This window comes from Anabas testudineus, chromosome 1, assembly GCF_900324465.2.
Source record: "Anabas testudineus chromosome 1, fAnaTes1.2, whole genome shotgun sequence".
Taxonomy (NCBI): domain Eukaryota; kingdom Metazoa; phylum Chordata; class Actinopteri; order Anabantiformes; family Anabantidae; genus Anabas; species Anabas testudineus.
This window is the reverse complement of record NC_046610.1, coordinates 21392738-21419100: the sequence shown is the minus strand read 5'-3', so window position 1 is coordinate 21419100 and position 26363 is coordinate 21392738. Positions and strand designations below refer to the sequence as shown.

Genomic DNA, 26363 nt, shown 5'->3' with positions numbered 1-26363 from the left:
TGTGATCTAAGCTGCAAGTTAGAAAAGTTAGTTACCCTGCTTTATCTGTGCCATCAGTCCACGAGAGCCCAGTGCATATGTCAGGTCAGAGGAAAGTTGACCTTTGATATGATTTGAATAAGCACCAAACAATGACTCCTCGCTCCAGACATTCTCTGCAGCCAAGGTGCGAAACACAATTGCATAGTCTGCTACTCCTTGTTAGCCTTGGCAGAGATTCAATAGACGGCATATTGCTAGACAGGAAGATTGAAAACAAAATGCAGCTGGGGATCAGGGTGATCCTGCTGGAGCTGCGTCAGCGCATGATTCTGTGGTGCAGAGGAGGCAGCCATGACAGACCCACGTTCACAATCTTATTTACTGTAAATGACTACTTCAGTTTGGAAAATACACCTATTCAGTTGCCTGCCAACTGTTAAGTACACAAGAAGACTGATTCCTCTCTTGTCTGCATGGTAAATGTGAAAATATTGCTAACTGCTTAGCTTAGCTTAGCACAAAGACTGGAAATGGTGGGAAAAGATCAAACACAGCAAAATATCACAACCAGTACCGTTGCCCATTAATTAGCATGTTTTGTTATTTAGTTATTTGATCTGTATCATACAGCAGAAATAAGACCAGGGACAGCGACTTTGTTGAGTCTTGCTGGTCACTGGTAAATCAAATGATGAAATCAACTCAACTTTAATTGTATAGCCTTTAAAAAAATTATTTGACCAAAGTGCTGAAAATTTTAGAATTCACTGCAGTTTTGTTTAGTACATAAAAAATGAGGGGAAATGACAACAAAAGTTATCTCAGGGCACTTTACAATGTAGGGTTTCAGAAAAATACAACTAATAATACAGAAAACCAGGCCTATAGAAACCTGGATCAATGACAGAACACCCAAGGGCTTTAAAAGATTATTGCAATTTTAGTTTAGCCTTAGAAATATCTGTGGATGATGGCAACTTCATGGTCAAATGAAGTTTACCTCAGGTGAGTTGAGTGTTTGTAGTATAAAATAGATTCTTTATTAATGTGTTTTCTTGCTTAGTTCCAGTGGAGGGACAAGAGGAATGATTACAGCAAAGAAATCCCAGTGCACTGTTCCACCATCATATGACAAGCTCCCTAACGCACTGTGTTCAATAAGAACACAAAATATTTTCCCTTTGAAATAAAGTGGAGTAGGAGAAAAGTACCAAAAATACCTCAAAAACGCCCTTGAGTACATGACTTGAACAAATGCAGTTGTAATTTTTCACCACTTAGCGCGCACACACACACACAAACACACACACAAGAACAGAGTGTGTTCAGGTGTTGTTGTCTGAGAGCTTGTGCAGGTGTTGTACCTGGCAGCAGAGCCAAATACCTGTTCAACTACCACCACACCTGGCTGGAACGGGAGACAACCACACAGCAATAAACTTTCTTTTATACACACACAGACATGGGTGTTCTGTACATGGCAAAACACACCCACACACCACCACACAGCTACAATACTCTGATCAGACCATAACTGCAGCACAAGTCCTTCCCATTGTCAAAACACAGACACACACACACACACACACACACACACACACACAGACACACACACACACACACACACAGTGAGAAAGACAGACATTCTTGCCATGCAAATATGAAATCTACTGTAGTGTGCTCCCCCCCTCCCAAGAGAAAAAAGATGTGAGCTTTACTTTCCCATGGCCTCAACACCCAAAAACAAATCATAGAAGAAAATACAGACGTGTCTGGCCTGCCCTGTGGCAAAGGCCTTAAATACACTCAGCAGCTATTAAACTTTCCTTCTTTTCAGCTGCACAAAGCAATATGTCTCATCATCACAAACATTTCATCGCTAGTTTGTTTTCAGCTGTTTCCAGATCTGTCTACCTAGGCTACTGAGACGCCATGGGACAGGCTCCCTCCCGATTGCTCGCCTCAGGCTAACCTCGATCCAAGACGGGATGTCAATAATTTCCCAAGTCTTTATTTTCCGCCTCCATTCGTGGCAGTTCTTGTCTTGTCTTGCTGCCTGTTGTTTTGCTGCTCAGGAGCCTTGAGAGGTGATCTCATCTGTGCCTCACTCCTCAACCCCCGCTCCCAAAACAACAATGTATTTATCTGACCAAAATAGCCACCTCAGGCTGGAAAAACCCTCATCAAGACAAACAGAAATAGGCCAAGAGTTTCCAAGGAAGCCAGTCTGGGCCGGAGGTGATGCTTTTGACTGACAACAGCCACAGGGCAACCGAACAGAACAGCATTTACTGCTGTAAGTTGTTGCTTAGCTGCAGATATAATAAAGACATAACGAAAGCTCCTAATACTTTCATTGAAAACTCATGCATGCGTAACACAGAGGAAAGTCAGGTAATCCTAAATATAAATTATTATCATCTTTATTTCTAGTCCATGTTAAGAATTGCAGGTCAAGTATTGTCAAGTAATTTGTATCTATTGAGGCCTAATTCACTAGTGTGGCTTTACACTGTCTGCAAAATACACCTATAGTCAATTTATTCCATTTATAATTCCCACCATGCCTGCTAAATCTGTGTTCAAGTCAGTTTGAGATTTGAAGCAAGAGGTAAATGGACACTGCTGTTGGCAGTGAATGTGTTAAGAAATAGAAAGGACAACCCTGAAATCTCTCACTTCTGTTTTTAATTGATTGGGCTGTGGTTTTAAACTCGTGCTTCACTTATTCCCCACATTTGCTTCGAGAAATAGTTCAGCAAGTTTTGTCAACACTGTGAGGCTGGCAGGTAACCAGCAATAACATCAGTTACTTCTTAAGAAATGGTCTGAAATGGAAAATCAGGGGGAAAAACACAACCTGTTGATTTTAGACTTCAATATACTGGTAACTGTTTTCCCCATGGTTCCAGTGTTTATGCTAAGCTAACTGACTGCTGGCATCGTGTTATATTTACCATCCAGCTACTTGTGTCTTGGCACGAGGTCCCAAGAGGCCCAAAACTTTGAATTGTGGTTTCCTGGTATTTTATCTCTCAATCTAAACTCAACCAATTATTTGAGTGATTCTAATATTAGTGTTTGGTAAAGTGCTGGTTTGGATGGAGCAGAGCCACAGAAGCCACACTCTCAGCCTGTGTGACTTCGCTCACTCTCTCTCTAGACACCGCTGAGGCAATCTGCCCTCAAGTATAGACTTGAGGCGCACAGACACACCACAACATTCACACAGACAGACAAACATTAGCCCACGGTCTGACCCTCCTCTACTCCACCAAAGAAAGGAGGACGAGGGGGGGGAAAAAACTGGAGAATTAAAAACACATTCCACTTCCCGTAAAGCCGGGAGAAGGAGCAGTGAGTCACAGCAGCAGTTTGAAACGGGTCCTTTCTAGTCTGTCTAGTCTGTCTTTAACCGTCTACACGTGGAACTTTAAACCTCCATGGGTCCTCTCAGTGGTGTGTTGTTGATGGTGCCGCTCTCCAGCTTTCATCCCAGCTCCTGCTATTAGATCATCCACTAGTAAAACAACTCATTCACTGACTGTGACACTTGACGGGGCTCTCGTGTATTCAGCTTAACTGCGGGACACATATATTCTGGATCAGATGATCTATTCATTTACTGTAAATTGCTGTTTTTTTATGTATTTCAACATGATTGAAATACATCTTAATAGTCAGAAGCTTTTCACACACATACAACCACAAAATTACACACATAGCCCCACAGAAAGTACACTCATCACATTTTAACCTCAGCTGAGTGCCTGTGATAGACTTCTATCATGTTTTTCCCCACAATGCTGCCAGGAAAAGCTCTGACTGTGAAGTCAAAGGAATAAATCCTCCTTCTCTCGTTCTTTTCATCTTTCCTTCTCCAGACAGTGGTCCCCCCGAAAAAAACGACTCAAACCCCTGAAATGATGCTGGTTTTCCATTTGGTTCACAGGCAGCATCCTGAGTCACAGACAGTGAGTGCTGCTCCAATCACACACATGCTGACAGCTTAATTGACTCCACAGAGGAGGAGTCCATGATATCTGTTCTCCATCTAATGCCCTGCTGGTGAGGCTGACTCACAGTGAGATTCAGGTGGACCAGCTATAAGCTGAATCTGTTCACACTCAACAGGCGGCCTGATTAATGGCAGATCACATGATTTGGATCAGCTGGCTCGGGGCTTCTTGTTCTTACTGCTGTTGTTGTTTGGTAACTTTCTTCATCTTCTTGTCTTTGTTCTTCTTCTTTACATTCTAGTTTTAACTTAAAGACATTGTATTAAATGTTACTCACACTGGCAGGTGGGGGCTTTTCTTGCCATGTTCGCTCCGTTCTGTGGGTTTGTCATTTGTTTGTCATTTCCTGCCACAGTCCAAACCAAGCTAGGTTAATTGGAGTTTCTAAATTCCCTGTAGATGTGTGTGTTAGTTGAAGTGACGAAGCAGTAACATAATCTGTAAAGTGGTCTGCTGGTAACCACACATTTAAAGTATAAGGATAGGTATGAACAGTGATGCTTCTTGCATCACCAAACAGCATTTTAAAATACAGGTCCAAGGTGCCTCGTGGTGACGATGGCAGGTGGGAGCTGCTCCAGCCCCTCACAACCCTTAACAGGATAAGCAGTTCAGATTTAGTTTAGATTTATCCTCCAAAGGCAAAGACTTTGAGAGTCCTGGATGCTGACCAAAAGATAAACTATAAAACAGTAAAACAACTGGGGAAAAAAAAACATTTTCAAAGAACACAGACTTGGACAGTTCAAAATAAAATAACAAATTCAGTTTTAGACACAGCCATGGTCTTGAGTCATCAGAGGAGGGTGTTCAGGTCTGGGCTGCTCCACAGGACAAATAAACACACAAACACACAAATGGATGGATGTTAATGTGCACATGAGCACGAAAAGATCGCCACACTATCCACACATTGACTCTCTCTCAAACACACACTCACACATAAACTCTTCTTCATTGCCCTGGCTGTGCACCCAAGGGGACAGCAGTGACTCAGAACGAGTCATACACACACACACACACACACACACATCACAAACTCTCACATAACACGCAAATGTCTTGCAAAAATGCCAAACTGTGGCAAACTTCATTGGTTGCAGTCCTTTAAACTGCTGTTGTAGATCACGTTGAGTGTTGTTATATTTGGGCTGAAGGTTAAAGTATCGGGACTCGCCCAAAATGAAACAAACAGTTTTCTAACCTGACTTCATAAGGAAATGTGGTCACATTTAACCTTGTGATCTAGTGTCACATGTGGTCACATATCACTTTTTATCATCTACATGTTTTTACCTTGTGTTGCTGAAAATGAATTCATCACATGTAACCCAGAAAAGAAAATGATGTGAAAAATTTGAAGATAAAGTTTTTATTTATCTGTACTGCCAAACAACAGTCCTTAACGTCTTTGATGGTGGATTAGGGATTAGCCTTTAAAAATAGCTATTGCTGTCATGTCAACATTAATCCAGATTAGGTGATCCATCTTAAAACATGCCAAAAGTGTTATTACTGGAGCAAGTGACACCTTTATTTATTTGCGGGGATTATCATATGTCAAGGAGATTCATCTCACGTGGAGCTGGACAGGCACCTTTCAGTAAACAGTCAGATATGAAAATAAGATTGACACCAGAGCATGGTTGTTGTATAAATGTAGGTTGCAGATGCCTTGAAGGGACTGAGGAGAAGGGATTTTGGCACCGTAATCCATCCACCCCCCCATCTTCATGCAGAACCATTAATCAGAGACAATATGAAGTCATTGCTCCCTCATGGGATTTTACTGCCTGCAAAAATAAACCTTACATGCCTCATAAGCTGAGCCACTAACGCAGGAATCACGAGCCAGCTCTGGCAGCCCAAGCAGCATTCTTCTTTGCTGGGTGAGATTTTATTTACAAAAAAAAATTAACTTTTTAATGAAATCTGCCAAGATGAGGATTGTTTTCTGTTTTCCTCAGGCTTAAAGCTAATAAATGATCGGAAAGAACAGGAATCAATCAGCGGGGTACAGGAACATGCCTTATCCCAAAAGAAGCTTCATATTTTCCATGTAGCGTTCCACAAGGGCTGAATACAAGATCAGACAGGCGAGGAGAGGAGAGGAGAGGAGAGGAGAGAGGAGAGGAGAGGAGGAGAGGGAGGAGAGAAGAGGAGAGAAGGGAGAAGTAGGGAGAGGGAGAGGAGGGAGGAGAGGAGAAGTAGGGAGGAGAGGAGAGGAGAGGAGAGGAGAGGAGAGGAGAGGAGAGGAGAGAGGAGAGGAGAGAGGAGAGGAGAGGAGAGGAGAAGTAGGGAGGAGGAGAGGAGAGGAGGAGAGGAGAGGAGAGGAGAAGTAGGGAGGAGAGGAGAGGAGAGGAGAAGTAGGGAGGAGAGGAGAGGAGAGGAGAGGAGAAGTAGGGAGGAGAGGAGAGGAGAGGAGAGGAGAAGTAGGGAGGAGAGGAGAGGAGAGGAGAGGAGAAGTAGGGAGGAGAGGAGAGGAGAGGAGAGGAGGCATAGAGAGGAGAGAAGAGGAGACATAGGGAGGAGAGGAGAGGAGAGGAGGAGTAGGGAGGAGAAGTAGGGAGGAGAGAGAGGGAGAGGAGAGGAGAGGGAGGAGAGGAGGAGAGGGGGAGAGGAGAGGAGAGGAGAGGAGAGGAGAGGAGAGGAGAGAGAGGAGAGGAGAGGAGAAAAGAAAAGAAAAGATGAGGGGACAGATGGATGTATGGTGTAACACAGACTGGGGAGGTGAAAAAGGGTGGGTTAGCTGGCGTGGTGTTTGAGAGCAAATGTATGCGTCACAGAAGCTATTCCAAGATTCACAAATGCCCTCTCTCTCTCTCTTTTCTCTCTCTCTCTCGTTTTCCCTCTCTTAAACAAACAGACGTTTTGATAGGCTTTAGCTGTTTCCTTGACGACAGTATAGTATTTTCGGGGATCAGAGGTGGCAGTTGTGTATACATAGTATGTGATCACTGGGTGTGTTTGATCACTCGGTGCGCGAGCACATGCGCGTGTGTCTTCAGCACAGCTGTTGAAAGCTTGTTAGTCAAAAGGGATGTGGCCAAAATTGCAAAATGCAGTCATTTATTCTGGTGAATTTGACAGTTTTGCGTCAAAGTGAGGGAGAAATGCATGTGAGTGAAGGTGAAAAAATTTTTATAGGCCCACAGACGACAAAACAGGGTGAATTTGCTTTAAAACCGAAGCATAATCAGCAACAACATCAACAACATGTCAAATAAAATTTCACATCATCTAACTCAGAAATTCATTTACATCTTTTAGGAATTGAGACAATCTCAGTCGCCATAATGTCAGTGGGTTTGACAATATCATATACACTTCCTTTACTGGATGATGGGTGTGCTACAATTTCTGATAAGAAGGAACTTCACACTTCTCTGCAATTTCTAATTTACTAACGACCATTATGCATCTGCAGCAACCTAGTGTCAAAAGTGTCAAAAGAAGGCGTGAGCCACCCAGAATAAACAAGACTTTTGATTTATGGTTTCTAATTGAGAATAAACATATACTGTGACTGATAGATGGTTTTATGTAAATTAAATATTGACATTTGCGTAGCAACACACACTCAAAATGTGTCAAATGCACACACACACACTCACACATACACAGCAGTCCCCACCTACACTACAAACTACAGGAAATCAAGCATTTCCTGCTGCCTTTGGCACCGGATATGAGGTTAGTAACTCAGCGTGTTTCAGTGTATTATGAATGAGAGACACTCTCACTGTGGACCACAGTCTCACTCACAGCACTTTTGAAGTACTATAATCAGTCGTAATCATATTTATATGAGATGCTCTGCTCCCACACATTTGATGAATGAAAATCTGGGTTATAAAAAAAAAAGGCCAGTGGCATAAATGTTTACTTATATGAGTGTAAAAAGATAAGCTTATGATAGGGCATGGTGAATTAAAACAGGATGCATGCTGAGAAAACTGATTTGCTTATTCTTATAAACTGCTAAAAACTGATGCAATGCGTTCTCAGATTTTTGTAATTAAACTAATTTATATGAATGCATTTTTGTTGTGTGTGGTAATGAAAAAGTCCAGGTTCACATGTATTTACATGGAGGGAAAAGTTGGTTTTAATAAAAGTGACTTCATAATGTAATGTATTGTAAAGCCAATAATCCAAAATCTTGCTGGAGGACTTGTTGAATTAGTAATGACTAAAAAAGATTGGAGCTGGAATTAGTTAAGCATAACTGTGCTTTTGTCTGTGCTAACATAAGGTACAACTGTTAGCATGCCAGGCTAACTAGGTTACTACACAAATGAGCAACCTAGCATTACTTCCAAAGCCAAGGAGCATATCATATCTACATAAATTTGAGGGGTTTAATATGTTATATTATAAATGCACATACTATTGCAACCAAGATAAGAGTTGTACGTAACTGTATCATTTTTCTTTTTCTTTATTTTTTTCAGATTGGGAAGCAGCTCCAGCCACACGCATTAACAGAGATAGAGGGGTCAATTCGCTGACCTTCTCTAAAGCAGCAGTGTCTGCATGTGCACACTTGCATGCGCATATGCTTCGACTGAGCAACTACATGACAAGCGAATTGTGCCTCGTCGTTATCGCGTATGCACCTATGTGTTCATGCATTGTAGGCACGGGTCAAGTGTTGCCCCTGGGCAGAATTTTGAACACATGGCTTGTGCCAACAGTGTCTACCTAAAAGAACACCCCAAGGGGTGAACAGCATGCTCAGCAATGCACACATAATGCACGTCTGAACACAATGAGCGAAACTGAGAAAGACAAACACATAGATGGACAGACAGATAATGAGAGAAGATGAAGGAACAAAAGGGCGCTGTTTTCCAGAGAAAACAATTCAAAGCCAAACATAGATCTTTTTACACACTTCCTGATGGTTACTATCATACCCATCTGATTGAGTGATAACACCCTCCACCTCATTTCTGGGCACAGGGCTCCACCAGTAATACCAGACAGCTGGGAGGCAGAAAAAAGCAAAAGTGCAGTTTAACCGTTTCACTGCCAGACAGAATTGAGTTGTCTGTGGTTGTCTGACTAAAAGCTTTCTCTCTCAGTCTCTATATATTAGTGGTTTCACTCCAATAAGTATTGATGAAAGTGTCACTGAACCTCTCCCAGTCACGCCTGTCTCTACCGCTACCTGATAGATTACTGAGCTACTACCAGGAGGCATCTTCAAGTTTCTCATTACTGATGGCTGGTGTGTCTGTGTGTGTGTGTTCGTACACCTTCCTGAAATGAAACTTCATGTTCTGATTCAAATTTTATAACCACCAGACAAGCGTTTATATATTTTGTGGAATAGTTAAAAATGAACTGTTCCCCCTACACAGGATTTCAATGCTTGTGCACATGCAGAGGGTGTTTTTTTTTTTTTTTTTTTTGTAGAACGTATGACTACAAATGACTCTTCAGTATTCCCCCTGATGTGTGTCTCACTCCCCTTTGGTCTCATGGGAATGAAAGGGGAGTAAATATGAGGTTTGGAACAGAGAACATTTATGTCAGAATAAACAAATGGCAGTGACTAAATTAATGAGATGGTCTTACCTTAAAAGAAACAATGTACTTATGTAAATGTGTATGCTAATTGGCTAATAACTTAATTCAGATTTATTTAAAAAAAACAATCTTTGCTGTGTCATTTAACACTTACCCCGTTCATGACTCATGCAGTGTGTGCACTGACCAGTAATTTCAATAAAAGCAATGCTATTAATTTGCTCTATGCTGAACAGTATCTCTTCTAGTGTCCGCTCTTTTAACAGAACTGTCAGTCTGTAAAATCTACACGCATAAACTAGCGGACTATCAGTGCAAAAGACACATTTTTGTAGGATAAATTCACTCACTTTTCTGTCATTTCTCAACGCTGGTGAAACAGACACTAACAGAAACAGCTAGTTTTCAACATACCAGCAACATGAGTAAAACAGTGACTGCTTTGGCTAAAGCTTAAGAGATAAAACAGCTGAATAATCAGTTCAGTTACACTTTTCTCAACCCCTGACTGCTCATAAATGATTAAGTACGCCAAAGTGATTTTCTGTTTCGCCTCTCACAAAACTGACCCCTGTGGAATGTACACTGAGTGATAACACGCGAAAATGTCCCCATGTCATATAATTGTGAGGGCACACATATGTGTCATGTTACTGGGGGACTTTGAATGTACAAAAATGAGTCTCGTGTTTACAACGTTCTGCGGTTAGATTTTATGGCTTGTGTGTAATTTTCAAATTGTGGACGAGCATCTTTCCCATTGCTACGTGCTGTGAATGCTGCTCCATGTGTGGCTGACAGCACTACCACCCATACAGTTCACCTTTACACATATTGCACTAAGAGGTCTGTAGGTTGGAATATAGTGGTGACTAATTTATCAGGAAATTCTTTTTACATCATAGAGGCTTCAGATAAAAGACCTTTGAAAACAAAAGGCACAGACAGAATTATCACACGCACACACAAACGTCAGTAAACGGAGGTGCAAACAGCAGATACAGTAAATGATGGAACAGACAGGCAGCAATATCTGCTCATTCAAGGACTGAAACGCCTCTCTTCACAGTTTGATATTTGTGTACAGACTCCTAGAGACACAAATTATCTAGGAGCCTACTTATAGCTTTGAGTGAGTGCAGATATAAAAAACAATCGCCTTTGACCGCCTTTGTACTCGCTCACTTTGCTTTCTTAGTATGAGAACAACTATCCTTTGACAGGAAAGTTCCCGTCTGTGTGTGTGCGCACGCACATACGTGTGTGTGTGTGTGTGTGTGTGTGTGTGTGTGTGTGTGAAAACCCAAGCTGGTGAACCACTTCTGGTAAATAAAATACAAGTGGGCTTTGCTTGATGGTGTAATGTGTATAGTGCTGTGAAACAGGCAGTGCAGGGTGATGTTCAGTGAAATGTTTCTGACTGCTGAATTCAGACGAAAGTTTGAGGGGCTTGAGTGACTAATTAGGAGATTAAGTTAGCAAGTATATGACTGTAATCCCTCTCACTGTAGACAATTTGATTATGAGATTAATATTATGTTAGTGCTATTGTGTTTATACACTGTGTGATACACTGTGATAAAATTGCTTTTGCCTTCCTGTAAAAGCTGCTGTTAACCAAAATAGTGCACATCTACTATATAATTTCATAACATTTCAGAGAGTCTCGGATGTTTTAAGCTTTTCAATTATGACCAAGTATCTGAAACAAGCACACAGAGCCAGCGTAGACATGGTAAACCTGCTTCGTTATCGTGTACATCAGAGTGTCGTATTCGCTGTTCTAATGAATGAATGAGTCGGAAACTGACTTTAAAGAATTTCTCTGTGGCTTGGGGCAATCACAGAAGCTACTGAAACACTGAGACATTTCACATACATGAATCAATAAGTGCTCTGTTTACTCTCCATATGTTCAGTGGTAGTCCAGTCACACAGGTTTACACACAACCTTTATCATAAGTATTTTTCAAACAGCCATATCAGGGCATCCTCTTCTGTTCACATTTCTCTGCTGTATTTCCAGGAAGCAATGGAGTCTAGAAGTGCTGAGTCTCAATGATCATCAGCGACAGTGAGAGCATCAGAATGCGCTTTGGGCGCCTACACAGTTTCAGCCCAACTCGCACCACTGCTCTCGCCAGTAACCACGATTAGATGCGCTGCCCTTTCCCTGTATCTGCATATGTATAAATGTCTTGTTGGTAAACATTTCTCATAATGCAGGCGCCCTCACTTGCAGGCAGGGATGCGGTCAACACGTGCACACCAAATAATAATAAAATCAGAGTTACACACACACTAACATGACTAATATGGTATATGTGTAAATATAAGTATAGATCGTAATACATGTAGTGCGATCTTAGATCTGAATTAGAGAGAAATTCTTGGAAATCAGTTTTTCTGGGCATTGTGTCTGGGGTTTAACTTCTACTATTCCTACAGTAACCAGATATGCTCATTTAACCTATGTCACTAAAGGAATCCACCATTAGCAGCACCGTCTTTGCCCTGGAAGATAAACATAGCTACTGTCTTTCATTTAAATTACCTGCTGGGAAATTGTGTAGGCTGAAGTGAGGCTCCTAACCTCAAACCAATACCACAGCTTCTCATTCTACACGTCGAGTGTAAATAAGCCAAGTCATTTACCAGGTACTGTGATTAATCTTACTATCTCCTCTCATGTGAATGAGCTCTTTTTCTCACAGGTCAATGCATATTTTCGCTCCATCTTTATTTTCACAGAGCGGTGAACGTAGTAGAGGAATGCTGCGGGGGGAGATTTTCCGATTTTTACATGAGGTCAGGTGGCAGAGGGAGTATTTCATGGACATCCACGAGCCCTCAGCTGAGTGACAATGAAAGGCAACAGAACAGGAATGCTAAATGCAAAAAAAAAAACAAAACAAAAAGGATAAAATGTGTGACGTGCGATGACAAACCTTGTCACAATCTTTCCTGCTTTCTTGTGGAGAGTTGGACGACGAGGTGGATACCACACATGTCTGTGCTGTAAATATGAAGCTGGAGTCAGGAGGTCACTTAGCTTAGCTTAGCTTAGCATAAAGTCTGGGGGCCTGCGCTTGACTGGTAACCAACAGCAACACTGTTCCCAACTAATAACATATTTCAAATGTCATTACCTATGTACAGAACCAGGCTAATCGCTTCTCCCCTCTCTCCAGTCTTCACACTAAGTTCAACTATCTAATTCTTGGCTACAGCTTTGTAGTTAACAGGTATGCAAGCTGTGTCAAGCTTCTCAAGTCATTGCAAGAAAGTGGATTTCTCCAAATGACAAACTATTCCTTCAAGAGACACTGAACCACCTCAGATCAACAACTTCTCATGGCGGCCGTGCGATGAACATATGACAGCATATTGGCAGACACAAAATTTTAATGTGCTCTATAACTAGGTGGAATAGCAAGATACAATGTCTGAAAAGGCAAATTTGCATCCACAGAAACACATCAAGAGCTGGTTGTTTTATTATTACTGAGAGAGTGGGGTTCACAAACGTCTAATCAGTGTGGACCGACACTTCCTGCTGGTCTGGTTCGTCCGTTAGATTAGATCCCTGACCTGAACCTTTTCAAGCCTGCTGTTGCCACACCAGCACCGCAGATGGCCCATTACCGCAACTTAGTGAGGAAATGAAAATGCGGTGTACCCAAATCCGCTAAACTCTGGCCTCCTGCCACCTCACATTCACTTCTCCTATTTTCGCAAAGAGGAACTCTCGGTCGGTGTCAGACAGGAATCAAACGTCCGCAACACATTCCACCTTTTCTCCCTGATCCACTTATTTTAAATGACTCTGACTCTAGGTTTCGTCGATGTTAAGGTAAGTGTTGAAATTCAGGAAGTCACGTACAGCTTTGTTCTTTTGTGTTTGTGTCTTATTGGATTCATAGTGATACAGGTAGGCACCAGGGTTAAACTACATTAGATAACGTCATAGCAACATTTCAGTCATTTACAGTACATCAGCCCTCGCAGTTTCACAGCAAACGTATGATGTGTTTTGTTTGGGTGTGACTACAGAAAATTGAGTGTTTGGCTTTTTACTCACCTCACGTCACTTTTCACTTATGCTCATTTGACGGCAGTCTATGAACTATGTGGAACCTCTGGGGTGTTTTTTTTTTTTTCACTGTAGGCCGTATCAGACGCTCCTCCCGTTAGAGACATAAAACGTAAGTTTCTCTGTCTCTTTTATATTCAGAAAGGAGTTTCCTTTAATCACTGCATAAATACATAAACACAACACGTTAATAAATCAAATTTACTCTGTGAATTTTTATGATAGGTTGGTGAGTTGTCCACTCTGAACCCTACTCCATGCCCCATGACTTTCTACAGAACAAGCAAGACATTCAATGTCACTGCGTCACACTGAGTCGTCTCCAGAGGATGAATCACAGTTATTGTGGTAATCCCCTGTCTTATCTTCTAAGTTTACATTTGCCATGAAATTTGGATTATTTGTGTCTTTCTCAGACAAAACTGTAATAAACTGGGTTATTCAGTGATATTTCATCTAGTAGCTTCATCAAGACAGATTTCTCTTTACTAAGCTAAAGACATTTCCATTATACTCAGATGTACATGTGCATTTATTTATATCACTTTGTATTCGTAAGGGACCGTGTGCAATATACCAAATCACAATAACAACACCACACAAACTAAACACCAGAATTGGTTTTATATCTAGGATTTTATATAAGGATTCAAAGTATTTAAAGTTACTCTAGAGGTGTAATGACTGTTTCTCCAGCTTTGAAACTGAACAGGTGGCCTAACACTGATCCCTGAGGTACACCAAGTTTACTTAATAGATCTTCATTAACTTACGCACACTGCATCCGGTTAGATAAATATGAAGACATCCAGGCCAACGAGTGGACATTTTAGCAATTTCTTTGATAAAATAATCAGTTAGCATTACGACCAAATATTAACAAAATATTATAACAGCTAAACATCAGCATGTTTTCATTGTGAATGTGGGGATGCTGTCATGCTAGCGTCAATATTTAGATAGATGGTTTGCAGTTTGCAAATATACAAACTGTAAACAAAGCAGAACTTGGCTGCATTTGTTTTCACACTACACTTACTCACCACAGATGGTTTATAGCAACTTCTAATAGAGAATATATCTGATAAGTTGTAAATGACACTAGGGTCCATGTGTCTTTTCAGGCAATGATTTTTAAAGAGTGGTCAGAGTGGTCTCACCCACTGATGGACCTGCTGCTATGTATTTGATTAGAAAAGGAGATTAACCTGTAAAGAATATATTAAATCAAAACAATAATAACAACAGTGCTCATAGTTTCTTCTCCTCATTATTGAGTTCAAAACTTTGTCTTTTTCCAACATAAAAGGCAACAATGAGCCAATTCAATTAATAAAGCAAATGGGCGTGTAAAACACGATATTAGACCTAATTAAATCCCCCATTTCCTGCTGTTTGCCTTTTTTACAGACTGGGCAGAGTGACAGAGAGTTTAAGCATCCGTGCAGATGGGGGGGGAAAGTGGGAAGGACAGCTCCATATGCGTTACGTCAGCCCCGGGGGACAGCTGGGTCCGACTGTCTTTTCCTGCCACACTCATTTGGCCCCGGCAATCATCTTGTCTTGTGATAAAGGTCTCCTGTCGCTACAAGGCTCCTTGGCACTATCTGGGAGCTACAGACGAAGAATATACTGATTAAACATGTCTTCATTAAAGCGATTACATGCACAAAGCAGTTCAATTTCCCACGGGCAGCCAAATAACGATGAAGAAGAAGAAAGAAAAAGGCTTTTGTTGCAGGGAGGGGGTTCGGTTCAGGAATAGGCAGAAGGGGTGAACAGGAAATTGACAAAGACTGCTTGTTAGCGTTAATGTAAGTGACCCACACACTCTTACAGGACTAACAGTCTTCTGAGTTAATATGCTGTGTTAAGGAGTGAGCTGTCCTCTCCTCACGGGGACAGCCAGCTTTTTGCCCCGACAAACGCCCCTACCTGACTCACCACACCTACAGGCCACTTCTAGGTCATTGAGCTTCCAGCATGGAAGACCTTGCCAAAGATTCAGGAGAGTTACTTCTGGTTCATTTAATAAAGCTGGCCAGTTTTACTGCCTGAATGAGCTGTGGAGGTTGTGACGGGAGGAGGCGAGATGGAAAGTATGAAGTTGTAATGAAGGCCAAATGAACATCAGCAGCTTTGAGGCGTTTTGTCCTTCACTGACAAAAGTTTTGAATTTCATTGAACTATATCAGATTTTCTATGAACTCATCAATACATGATTTTGCAATTCACCTCACGCTGTGGTAAAATTGGCTCAGTCAGCCACCCTGGCTGCTTTCAGCTAGTTAAATTCTCTGTAAAAAAATATATTTTGGAAACTTGATTCGTGACTCAGCAAGTACAGTCATGTGGTTGGCATTAAAAACATTCCCATAAGTGACACGCTTGAACAGTAGAATGTTTAAAATTCAATGATTTCCTCTCATGTGCTCTTATGGGCTCCTACAGTTCATCCCACGGTTCATTTTACCTGCCCCCAGTCTCTCTGCTGGGCACTCATCATTTAGCCCTGTGGTAATTGCTAAAGAAAGACAAAAAAAAAGCTCAATTACCAAGGCTGAGCTTAGTTTTTGATGCCTTCACTTTGTTACTAATGGCCATTCAGTGTAGATTAGTGGGCAAAACTGGCATCTTTATCCATTTGAAATGAATTCTACAGAAAAATGAATGTGTGGAAAAAGTGAGTCTAAATAATTTCTCAATGCACTGTGCCCTTCTGTTGCATTCATATTTTTTTTCTTCACATTGCTGCTGCTATTCTCTATCGTCGTATCTATCAGCCCAAATTACACGAGTGCTCAAAGGAAGTGACAGAGTTCCATGTACTTTATGTGGTGTTTGAACTTCTGTGAATTTCTCTGCATAGCCACACAGATAATGATCATGCACGTGTGAGCAACAAATTATTCAAGTGACAATTAAGGATCTCAAATAGGAGTTTCTAGCACATGTTAATTTGGCATTTAGATAATGAGATGAAAAAACAAAAAAAAAAAAAACAAAAAACAACAATATGTAAATGAAATGAAATATTCCTAAGAACTTTCAGCATAAGAGCGCATGTGTCACTATTAAACAAGGTGCGATAACAGGTCACAATTTTGTGGTATCTCAAGCATAACTATAGTGACCTTTGGTGAGTGGATGAGGTCACTCTGAAACTGGAACTGACCACTGAGTGATACTTCAGTCTGTTTCCCTGAATCTACTTCTGTTTCTCTGTTTCCCCTCCACATTTCTTCTCACTAACAGCAGATCTGTCCAGCAAATCAGACCACTGTAGGAGGACAGTAGGAGGACCCAACTGACCAGTGTGTGACAGCTGTCCAAACCTCTGCAACCTTTGCCTCCCACAAGCTGAGGAAGTGCACAGCATACGACTGCTGTTGCGTCAGATGTTCTAAATAACTTATTTAATACATACATGTAAAATGTTACAGAAAAATGCAGCAGGTCTGGTGGGACTTGATGCAGCTGCTACACCTCACTTATCTTTTCATGTAAGGTGTGTAGTTAGCGGAAAGGTAATGGGTAAAGGTCAGCCTGGTCTAATTATATCAGGGAAAACCCCATCTAAAGTTTGAAATTCAGAATCACTATCAACTGAAACTGCTCCAACCTTAACGCATCAAATTAAAATGGAAAGACACCTTTAACGCCAATTTTTCCACACTGTAAACACAGCTGTATAATAAAGGTCCTGTCTCAGGTCTGAGAAAATAACCTAGATGACGTCATAGTGGTGTCAGCAGTATGTCAGTACCAGCTTGAGGCTTATCAGGAAACCTGTGTGTCAAAAATCTGTTGTTTGTGAGTCTGTTAAGTTAATGGGAGGCAAGAACTGTTTACAGCTTTAAATGGAGGCGTTCAAGTGTCAAGTTCCTCCTCCAAATTCCTCCAAACCATGGGTCCAAAGGTCTAGTTATAGTTTTATGATATTTTCCTTGCTAAGGTATTTGTGATGTACGTGCACCTGGCTGCAGTCTGGCAGAAGACTCACTGAACAATATGGGACATAATAAAGTTCAGATTTGATTGTTGTAATCATAGTGGAACAGTGTGATAACACCATTAACTTCACTGGTCTGGCAGAGCAGGTTGTTACCAGTCTGTGTTACTATCAATATGGGAGTGAGAAAATCACCTAATTATTAACTTACAAGGCCATTTCAAAATTTTAGATGTAGTAATAGCTGATCAAATGAATACATCTCAAGAAATGTGCTAGACGACAATTAAAATTATTGACAATAAAGCTTTGACTGGCAAAAAAAAATAAATAATAATAATAAAATGCACACACAGACATGACCTGAAGATAGCCTCTAAGAAGACGGATGGAAAGTTGTACTTGACAGAAACGTGCGTGGGTGAGTGGCCCTCTGGGAAATGATTCAGAGGTCATTACCATACAGAAAGGCAACTCATCTTCTTATCAAACAGATGTTCAGTTCAGGGGGCATGTCTGCGTTCAAACAGCAAACTTTAGAGGCTCATCTGAGGCAGCTTATAGCCTATAAAGACATATGAACAAAGATAAAGACAGAACAGCTGACTGGAAGGTCCACTGGACACCAGCTGTTACAGGGCAGCTTCTTTCATTTTCATTATCCCACTGTCCAGGTATTTAAAAGTAGGCTACTATAAGGTGAACAACACTTTATCAAGTGGCTGCCTGTTGTCATCTCCTTCCATCATCTCAGAACTATTAAGAACTGTCTTATTAAAGTCTGTCACTGTTATTGTTGTCTCACGAATCCATTGTTTTGTCTGATACCCTGAGAATATGTCTTCCTTTGCCAGGCGAACATTATGCTTCATTTATTTCAGAAGACATCACGACCAAGTGTTAACGCCACCTCTCCCTGCCTGCCGGCTGAAGGAAGGCACCAGTGCGCTCCCTCCACCTCCCACATCCCGGAGAGCTGGAGGCGCGCCAGCATGGGATTGGCTTCCCGCTCTTGTCAGGGAGGAACTGGCGCGCCAGGATAGCCAAATATGGACCGGCCGGTATCAGCTCGGATCGCATGACTCAGGACCGGAGTATATATCCTGCCCGACGGGATGGTTGTTGAGAGCAAAAGGCAAAGTGGCTGTTGGAGTACATTAGGTGTAGCTGTTGAGCTGGAGTAAACTCGCCGTGCTTCAGATGACTGTAGGAAACACTTAAACGGACTTGTCAAGGAATAATAAACAGTGTGGATGTGCCCTTGAAGCAGGCCACTGTGTGTGTTTACCTGGGTTGAGTTTACCCCACGCCGAATAGGCCCCGTCTTGTTTACAGTCCTCGTTCCTGGCAACAACGTCATCGAAGCCCGTGACATCCTGGAGGCGGGGAACAGGGAGGAAACAACCAATCGGCAGGTCGGACTCAGAGCAAGAGAGGCCGCCACGAATAAAAAGAGCGCAGCGAGTCGGCCGCTGGTCTTTAAAGAGGAGACGGAAGCGCAGCGCTGGCACAGAGCAGACACGGCTCTTCTACACACGAGTGGATTGAAAACATCTGATTTAGTCACTGGACTCCGCTTTGAATCCGACTAAAGGTACAAATCGACGACTTGGTACAGTACAGTTCCACTATTTTGGAAGTTTTGCTCTGTTTTGGTAGTTTTGATCTTCAGTATAATAATACAGCGGGACTTTGTGCTGGAGATTGAATCATTTGGGACACTGAAGCCTCGGTGTCCAAGCAACATCATTGCAGCGCACTCTTGTATTTGACTGTCTGATTTGCAATATGTCCACAATAATGGAACAGCCTTTTTATGACGACTCGTTTCTCTCTGCTTATGGCCATCCAGGCGCAGCGCTGCCAGACTACAAGCTGCTAAAGCAGAATATGAACTTGAACTTCGCCGATTCATATCGGAACTCAAACTTCAAGTCACAGCACCTGCGCGCCGACAGTGATTTCTATTCCGCGGGCACGGCGGACGTGGGCTCCCTGAAGCTCGCCTCTCCTGAACTGGAGCGACTGATCATCCAGAACAGCAACGGGGTCATCACTACAACGCCGACACCTGCCCAGTACCTCTACAACCGCGGCATCACAGAGGAGCAGGAGGGTTTTGCCGAGGGTTTTGTCAAAGCGCTAGACGACCTACACAAGATGAACCAGATGGCTCCTCCAAACGTGTCCATCGGCACCGGTGGCGTTGCCTGCTCGGCTTCAGCCTCTGTGTTCGGCTCTTCCATGCAGCCAGAATCGCTCGAGTACACCACCCTGAACAGCTGCACCACGAACACCAGCCTGTCCTCTGCAGCCAGCTACCCCTCCGGCACAATCAGCTACCTGCCTCATCACCAGTACCACCAGCATCCCCAGACCGTTGCGCACGGATCTCACCATTTCCCACACTCCCTGACCGGAGCGGGAATCCACTCGCAGCGCTACGGAGGGTTGAAAGAGGAACCCCAGACAGTCCCCGACATGCACAGCAGCGACAACAGTTCTCCACCGATGTCCCCCATCGATTTGGAGAGACAGGAGCGGATCAAAGCTGAGCGCAAGCGACAGAGGAACCGGGTCGCAGCCTCTAAGTGTCGGAAGCGCAAGCTGGAGCGCATCGCTCGTCTGGAGGACAAGGTGAAATTGTTGAAAACGGACAACGCCGGACTGTCAAACACGGCGTCTTTACTGCGGGAACAGGTGGCCCAACTCAAACAGAAAGTCATGACGCATGTGAGCAGTGGCTGCCAGCTCATGTTAGCGCCTAAAGTGAAGTCTTATTAAAAAAAAACCAAAAAGAACAATGCACTTTTAAAAACACTGGACAAGAACTGCACTGACAACACAATGAACAATATCTTTATAGCCTAAGAGGTAGATAACTGGATCATTACGGTTTCTCTGGCTGAAACAAAAGTAGGCTACACAGAAATCATACAAGACTAAAACACTTGGGGCATTTTTTTTTTAAGTGTCATCTTGGCCTTGTCTGTTTACATTTTCTTTAAATAATATTTGTGATGTTGATGTAAGTTATTTCTGTTTCAACCTAAATGGTTTTGTTTTTTTTTACTTGTACAGTATATTTAAGTAAATGAAATTGTGAAAATAAGAACTATACGGCGTTGCTTCTTATTGAGGTGGTGTATTTAAAGCTGTCACTTCTTAGTAAAGGTTACAGTTGCCTAATTCTCGATAAGTTAACCACACTGTTGTCAGTGATCTCTCCGATCAACACTCGAGTTTACAGTAGCAGCACAAGCAGCTTGACGTTGGAGACGTCCCAGCGTAGGATTGTTTCCCTATTGACGTACATACGTCACTCCTAATATGGTGAAATTTAGGCTGCAAACGTCACATCACGCAGAGGTTTCCGGGAACTCCCACCTACATTACCCGTCAGATAGGCTGTGCGCTCCCCTTCACACCACAGCGTGTGTATGTGTGGATGAGGAGGTTTGTCAATGAGTGGTTTATTCGAGTGAAGGGAGTTTCCCCACTCGGCTTTCAATTTCCCAAAACAAGCCGTGAGAACACTAGTTCAGGAAAAATGGTAGCAGAAAGTTCCAGATAAACATGCAGAATAGACTTTCTGTCTTGATGGGTGAGAGCCAGTTTGAAATTACAAGAAGTACAGCAGAGCTGAAGAGAAGCTGTCAGGGAGCAGAGGCCACAACTCAGATGTAGGAGTAGACTGTAATCCAGGAAATAAATTAGAGTCACTGTAGCTGAACAGTGACGATATTCATCACCTTTAGGAGAATTTAAAACAAAAAAAAAAAGGGAAATTTGTCATTACACAGAAAAAGATAACTGTGAAATAGTTATATGAATAACTGGACCTGTAACTGGGACACTCACACAGGTCTGTTTTCAATTGTTTAACAGTCCAGTCTTTCCCAATCCAGTGCCATGTGGCAACGGCAGCTTGTTATGCTGAGTCAAACCACAAGAACTCCAACATTAACAAAGACCTCAAATACTGACGTACTCCAAAACTCTGCCAGACACGGAGTTAATGTGAAAAACTATCTATTGGCGTGATGGTTGAAAATTGTGAAGTCACCAAACTGGAACACGCCAGTAACAGATGCATGAAGTCTTATGGCGCCATCTATAGGTCACGATGTGCAATGACATTACAACACAACAAGTAAAACATTTCTGCTACATGTTTAATACAAAACACTCTTAGTCATAATTTTCCCACGGCTTTAATGAAGATGGTAACATGACAAGAAAAATATCAAGACTTTTTCTGAAAAAGGAACAGAACAGCTACACTTTCAGTGCTTGAGACTATGAGGTCATCTCACCAATTGTACTTTGGTCGTACAAATCTAAGTGTTTCAACTAAGGATTAATTTCTTTCCTAACGAGTTCTGAAGATTTCTTGGGTTAAACTATAAGACTGGACGTCATGAGATACTGCTTCCCAAGGACCCGCTCATCTTAATGCAAGTGCTATGGTTAGAAAAATCAGGTCAGTCAGTCAGGTTCACATTTACTGCTTGGAGAAGTATTCTTTGCTCTTCTGGACATCTGGGACGATGGTGTCACTCCCAGGTTTCCAGCCAGCAGGGCACACTGAGTTGAAAGAGAAAAAGGGACAAAGTGCACCATGAGGCATTGATGACAGACATTGAACTTGAGGACAAAGCACACAGTTGAACATCTGGGTGAGTAAACGAATAATGCAAGGCCACGTCCACAAACTAACTGAACCCTCCAAGTCAGCTTATAGCTAAGTAGTATCTGCATTTAGGTTAGGTGTGCTGTGAAAAGTATCGACAAATACACAAAACAAATATAAATGAAATAGTAGGAACAATAGAGGTGTACATAAGATCAAAGTCTTATGGGTAAAAATTTAAAAAAGCTAATTAGATTTATCATTTTTGAAAAATCAAAGAAAAATCTATAGAACATGAAGATGAAAACAGCTGAGCTTTGTGTTCTCATGTCTACTGTGTTGGTGTGCAATGCGTAAACTGAATGATGCCAGAACATTACAGTGGGATTATTGGGAAATTTACTCACCTTCTCCATGTTTGTCAGTGTGCTGGAAGGCCTGCACCAGTCGCAGAGACTCGTCCACAGAGCGACCCACAGGCAAGTCGTTGATGGTGATCTGCCTCAGGATGCCCTTATCGTCAATCACAAACAGACCCCTGAGAAGAACAAAACTAGGTTATAGTAGTACACAATTGCTATAGCCACATCTTTTACCCTCTCCAAACCTTCAGTGCTTACCTAGTCATTATAGTATAAATCATAGTGCAGAGGGAGTATTTCATTTCAACAAGCTTCTAGTAAACAATGACCACAGGCGTTTATTTAAATGACATGAGCAGTCTGTCTGACCTGTATGCAATGCCATCATCCTCCTTCAGCACACCATAGTCTCTGGAGATTGACTTAGTGAGGTCTGCCAAAAGAGGGATTTTCATGTTACCCAGACCTCCCTGCTTCCGTGGTGTGTTGATCCTGTGGGGATCAAATTACAGTATAATTAGCAAAAACCCGTGTAGTGTTGTAAGTTCACGTAAGACACCAACCTGACAAGTCTGTGTTACTCTAAATTATTCAAAGGTATTGTACTTCAGGCATTTTAAATTCAACTACCCATCAAGACTTTAAGACTTAATAGGTATTTTATGAATAAATGTGATTGTAAAACTCAGGTGGCGTTATTGATAGGATTATGAGTAAAGATGTTTCCTTAAAATCTACAATCGCATATAACCACAATAAAACATCTGAATCTTGCCCAGGTGAAGCAGCATTTCCCCAAAAACTACAACTGTAACAAAATCACTGAACGGTGCTGGTTGTATAATTCATGACCTCGAATTCTGAGCACCTTTTTGGTGCTCTTCTAGAAAGCGCAGTTGGATTCAGAGACCGTTACCTCAGAACTTATCAAGACTTTGCAGACAAGCACCGTGACAGGAGATAAACTGATAAACCTGGGTGGGTGTTGCTTCACATCTGCCAGAAACCTTAACTATTAACGGTGTATTTGGAAAGTGCCAAAGAGAGACACCAATCTGTACTAGATCCAGTATATCTGCCAGCTGGGTAACTCAACACTCAAGTTTCAATTTAATGGACCCTATTTAGTAGACTAAGCTACTTTAACTGAAATGCATTTTCTTGTTCTAATCCTGTAACACCTAACAAGCAAGTTTCCCTGCAAAAAAAAAAAAACCCTTTGTTGATGTAATACTAGATGCCATTTCAAAACAAATGCCACTAAAATGGCTTCAGCTGAGTCACTTACCATGCCAAGTGACTGAAGTGAGAGTCGATGGAGCAGCCGATGACCTCGCAGCCGATGTTGCGGAACTCCTCTGCCCTGTCGCTGAAAGCCACGATCTCAGTGGGGCACACAAATGTGAAGTCCAAGGGGTAGAAGAACAAGACCACATACTTCCCTGCAGAGCACAAAAAGGACAAAGTAAGGGACACGCCGATTCTGGTCAAACATATGAGATACTGTAAAAGCTGTAAAAAGTAAAATAAAATAAAACAGAAGATATGATATTTGTAAGGTACAACTACAAGTACTGCTAGTGGTGTATGCAATGTACGAGGAGACACCGTTACCTTTGTAGTCTGACAGCTGGACGTCCTTGAACTGCCCGTCCACTACAGCTGTGGCTTTGAATCCTGGGGCAGGTTTGCCAATCTTAGCATTTCCAGAAGACATGGTGGTGACAAGTTGCTGAGGAAGATAAAAGTCCCTGATGCTCACAGACTGTATAGATAACTGCTGACAGCTAACAGCTGAGGCTCTGACACAGCTATATGCTCAATGTAGGCAAAAACAAACAACACACATTTAAAACAAATCTGACATCCGGACTAAAGATCAGTACCTGAGGTGTAAATTGACATCCAGGCGGGTTTACAGCACACTGATCATTGATACAGTGCTCAACAAAGCTAGTTCCCTTAGGCAACCCGCAAAGTCACATGCAAGTCATGCTCTCTCAGCTGGGAACAATAACCTGCTAAGATGCTTACATAACTACTAATAGCTAAAAGCGGTGGTAGAATATTTACATGTTTTAAGGAGAGGGCTTCATACCTTTAAAAAGTAATAATAATAATATAATGGTTGCAGTTGTAGAGAAAATCCAGACATAGTTTATATACTCATTATACAGAGTTTGTGGCAGTGGTGTAATGAATATGCTGTGCAAAAAAGAAAAACAACATTTTAAATGTGTCTTGGTAGTAATTGCCAAACAGACTATATAAATATATGTGCTCTTTGAAGATTTACAGATCTGTACGCTTGCAGCAGATAAACCGGCCAAAGTTCAGTGAAGGGGTAACATTAGTTCAAGGCTATCACGTTACATGTAATGTCCTCTGTCAAATGGCAGCGGGGTATGTTGAATAAAACCAGAGGGACCGGAGCTGTCCCTCCTGCAAGCTGCAGCACAGGGACAAAGAAAGAGCCAGAAACAGGCCCAAACACTTGAGGAGGAGCGGAGCAGCGGACCCGCACCGCCTGGGCTAGCTTAACGTTAGCTAAATGTAGTAAACTGCTTCATGTAGCATCTCATTGTTGTGGTCCACTTATTAACCACACCTGGACGAAACGTGCAACAGAAAGCAAACTTGTAAAAGGGAGGGGGGGAAACACAAACATTTAACTTCTGACTCACCTGACTTTGCGTAGACTCGCGGAGAACTTGGCAGAGGGAAGATGTGCTGCGGACAGAGAGACAGAGCTCAAAGGACGGAAAGCTGCGTGCGGGAAGTAGGCAGGACCGGCTGCGGCCTCCGGAAGGGAAAAGAACCTCTTTCAAAGTAAAAGTCGGGAGTAGGGTGACAGTTGTTTTAATGAGCAGGTGAAACAAAAATGGTGGTAGAGGGTTTTTTTTTTTTTGGCACAATTTTAAAAAGACAGTTTAAATTAAAAAACAAACAAAAACAAAACACTATTTCTTTCAACCCAACATAAGGAGTTTCCCCACGTCAATGAGATGTGCAGTAAAGTTGACTTCCAAGTGCAGTTCATGGTTAGAAAAGCTATTCACTATACAGGCATAGACCTGCTCAGGCAAACATTGCACAAGGACAACAGCCTGATAAACCGGAGTAAAGACGTGTGATGGTGTACTAAGAGGAAGAGGCAGGCCAGTTGTCTTTGTCTCACGGAGGGAATTCACATATTACATTATATTAAGACAATGAATTAGTTTCCACAACATGAGTATAAATCAAAGTGCTTCTTTTCTATCCTGCTGTGGAACAAATCACTTTGACAAGGGTGACTTTGCACTCAAAGCTTTGAGTGAGGTATATCCGTTTGCTTATGAACTACGGTGTTGTGTTAAATGCATTATGTATACATGTGAAGCTGTAAGATTGACAGCGATATTTTAAGAAAATTCAAAATCAAAGTGATTGAGAAAAAGCTGGCAGGTTGATGGTGTAAGGTGTAAGTGAATTGTACAGAGCCACTGGAGATGGATGTTGTCAACTATTAACTGTAAAAGGCACAAAGCCCTATCTCTGTCATACAGGATCGACTGTACTTTGTTCAGCAGCTGCTTCCTATGGAGGTCAGAGTATACGAGGGGAGAAAGAGCACAGCCATGTGGTGAACCAGTTGATACTGTGGTCTGAGAAGTACATCTTCACTCTCTCTGAGTCCAGAGAAAATGAAGATGTACTTCTCAGACCAGATTTTAGATGTTTTAACCATCTAAAATCTGGTTAAAACATCTAAAATCCAGATTATTTTTACAGCTGAAACCAAATT

At 42.0% G+C, this 26363-nt stretch overlaps 2 protein-coding genes across 5 annotated transcripts; one reads left to right on the top strand and one right to left on the bottom strand.

Annotated features, from left to right (window-relative positions):
• The first annotated feature begins 13282 nt into the window (after positions 1-13282).
• Positions 13283-20418, top strand: LOC113162097 (transcription factor jun-B-like). Of its 4 annotated transcripts, XM_026360100.1 has the most exons (5): positions 13283-13389; positions 13705-13741; positions 13855-13977; positions 15040-15443; positions 16885-20418. In XM_026360100.1, exon 5 carries the CDS (start codon positions 19370-19372, stop codon positions 20363-20365), a length of 996 nt encoding a protein of 331 aa, XP_026215885.1. In that variant the 5' UTR covers positions 13283-13389; positions 13705-13741; positions 13855-13977; positions 15040-15443; positions 16885-19369; the 3' UTR covers positions 20366-20418. The 4 variants fall into 4 exon arrangements, with proteins under 4 accessions (XP_026215885.1, XP_026215886.1, XP_026215887.1 ...); XM_026360101.1 differs by lacking the exon at positions 15040-15443; XM_026360102.1 differs by lacking the exons at positions 13705-13741; positions 13855-13977; positions 15040-15443 and having other exon boundaries at positions 13294-13389.
• Positions 20419-21776: 1358 nt separating this feature from the next.
• prdx2 (peroxiredoxin 2) lies at positions 21777-25371 on the bottom strand. Its single transcript, XM_026360617.1, has 6 exons — positions 25261-25371; positions 24191-24308; positions 23865-24018; positions 22946-23068; positions 22622-22752; positions 21777-22168 (listed from the first exon to the last, which is right to left on the bottom strand). The coding sequence occupies exons 2-6, from the start codon at positions 24291-24293 to the stop codon at positions 22086-22088; spliced, it is 594 nt and encodes a 197-aa protein (XP_026216402.1). The 5' UTR covers positions 24294-24308; positions 25261-25371; the 3' UTR covers positions 21777-22085.
• Positions 25372-26363: the final 992 nt, after the last annotated feature.

What these genes read in the sequence shown, in the direction of transcription:
- LOC113162097 (XM_026360101.1), top strand. Translation starts at nt 19,370, where the DNA reads ATGTCCACAATAATGGAACAGCCTTTTTATGACGACTCGTTTCTCTCT.
- prdx2 (XM_026360617.1), bottom strand. Translation starts at nt 24,293, where the DNA reads ATGTCTTCTGGAAATGCTAAGATTGGCAAACCTGCCCCAGGATTCAAA. An exon ending in CCAGCTGTCAGACTACAAAG is followed by an intron (nt 24,019 to 24,190) that starts GTAACGGTGTCT and finishes TGTGCTCTGCAG; the next exon opens with GGAAGTATGTGGTCTTGTTC. An exon ending in GATGATGGCATTGCATACAG is followed by an intron (nt 22,753 to 22,945) that starts GTCAGACAGACT and finishes TGTTCTTCTCAG; the next exon opens with GGGTCTGTTTGTGATTGACG.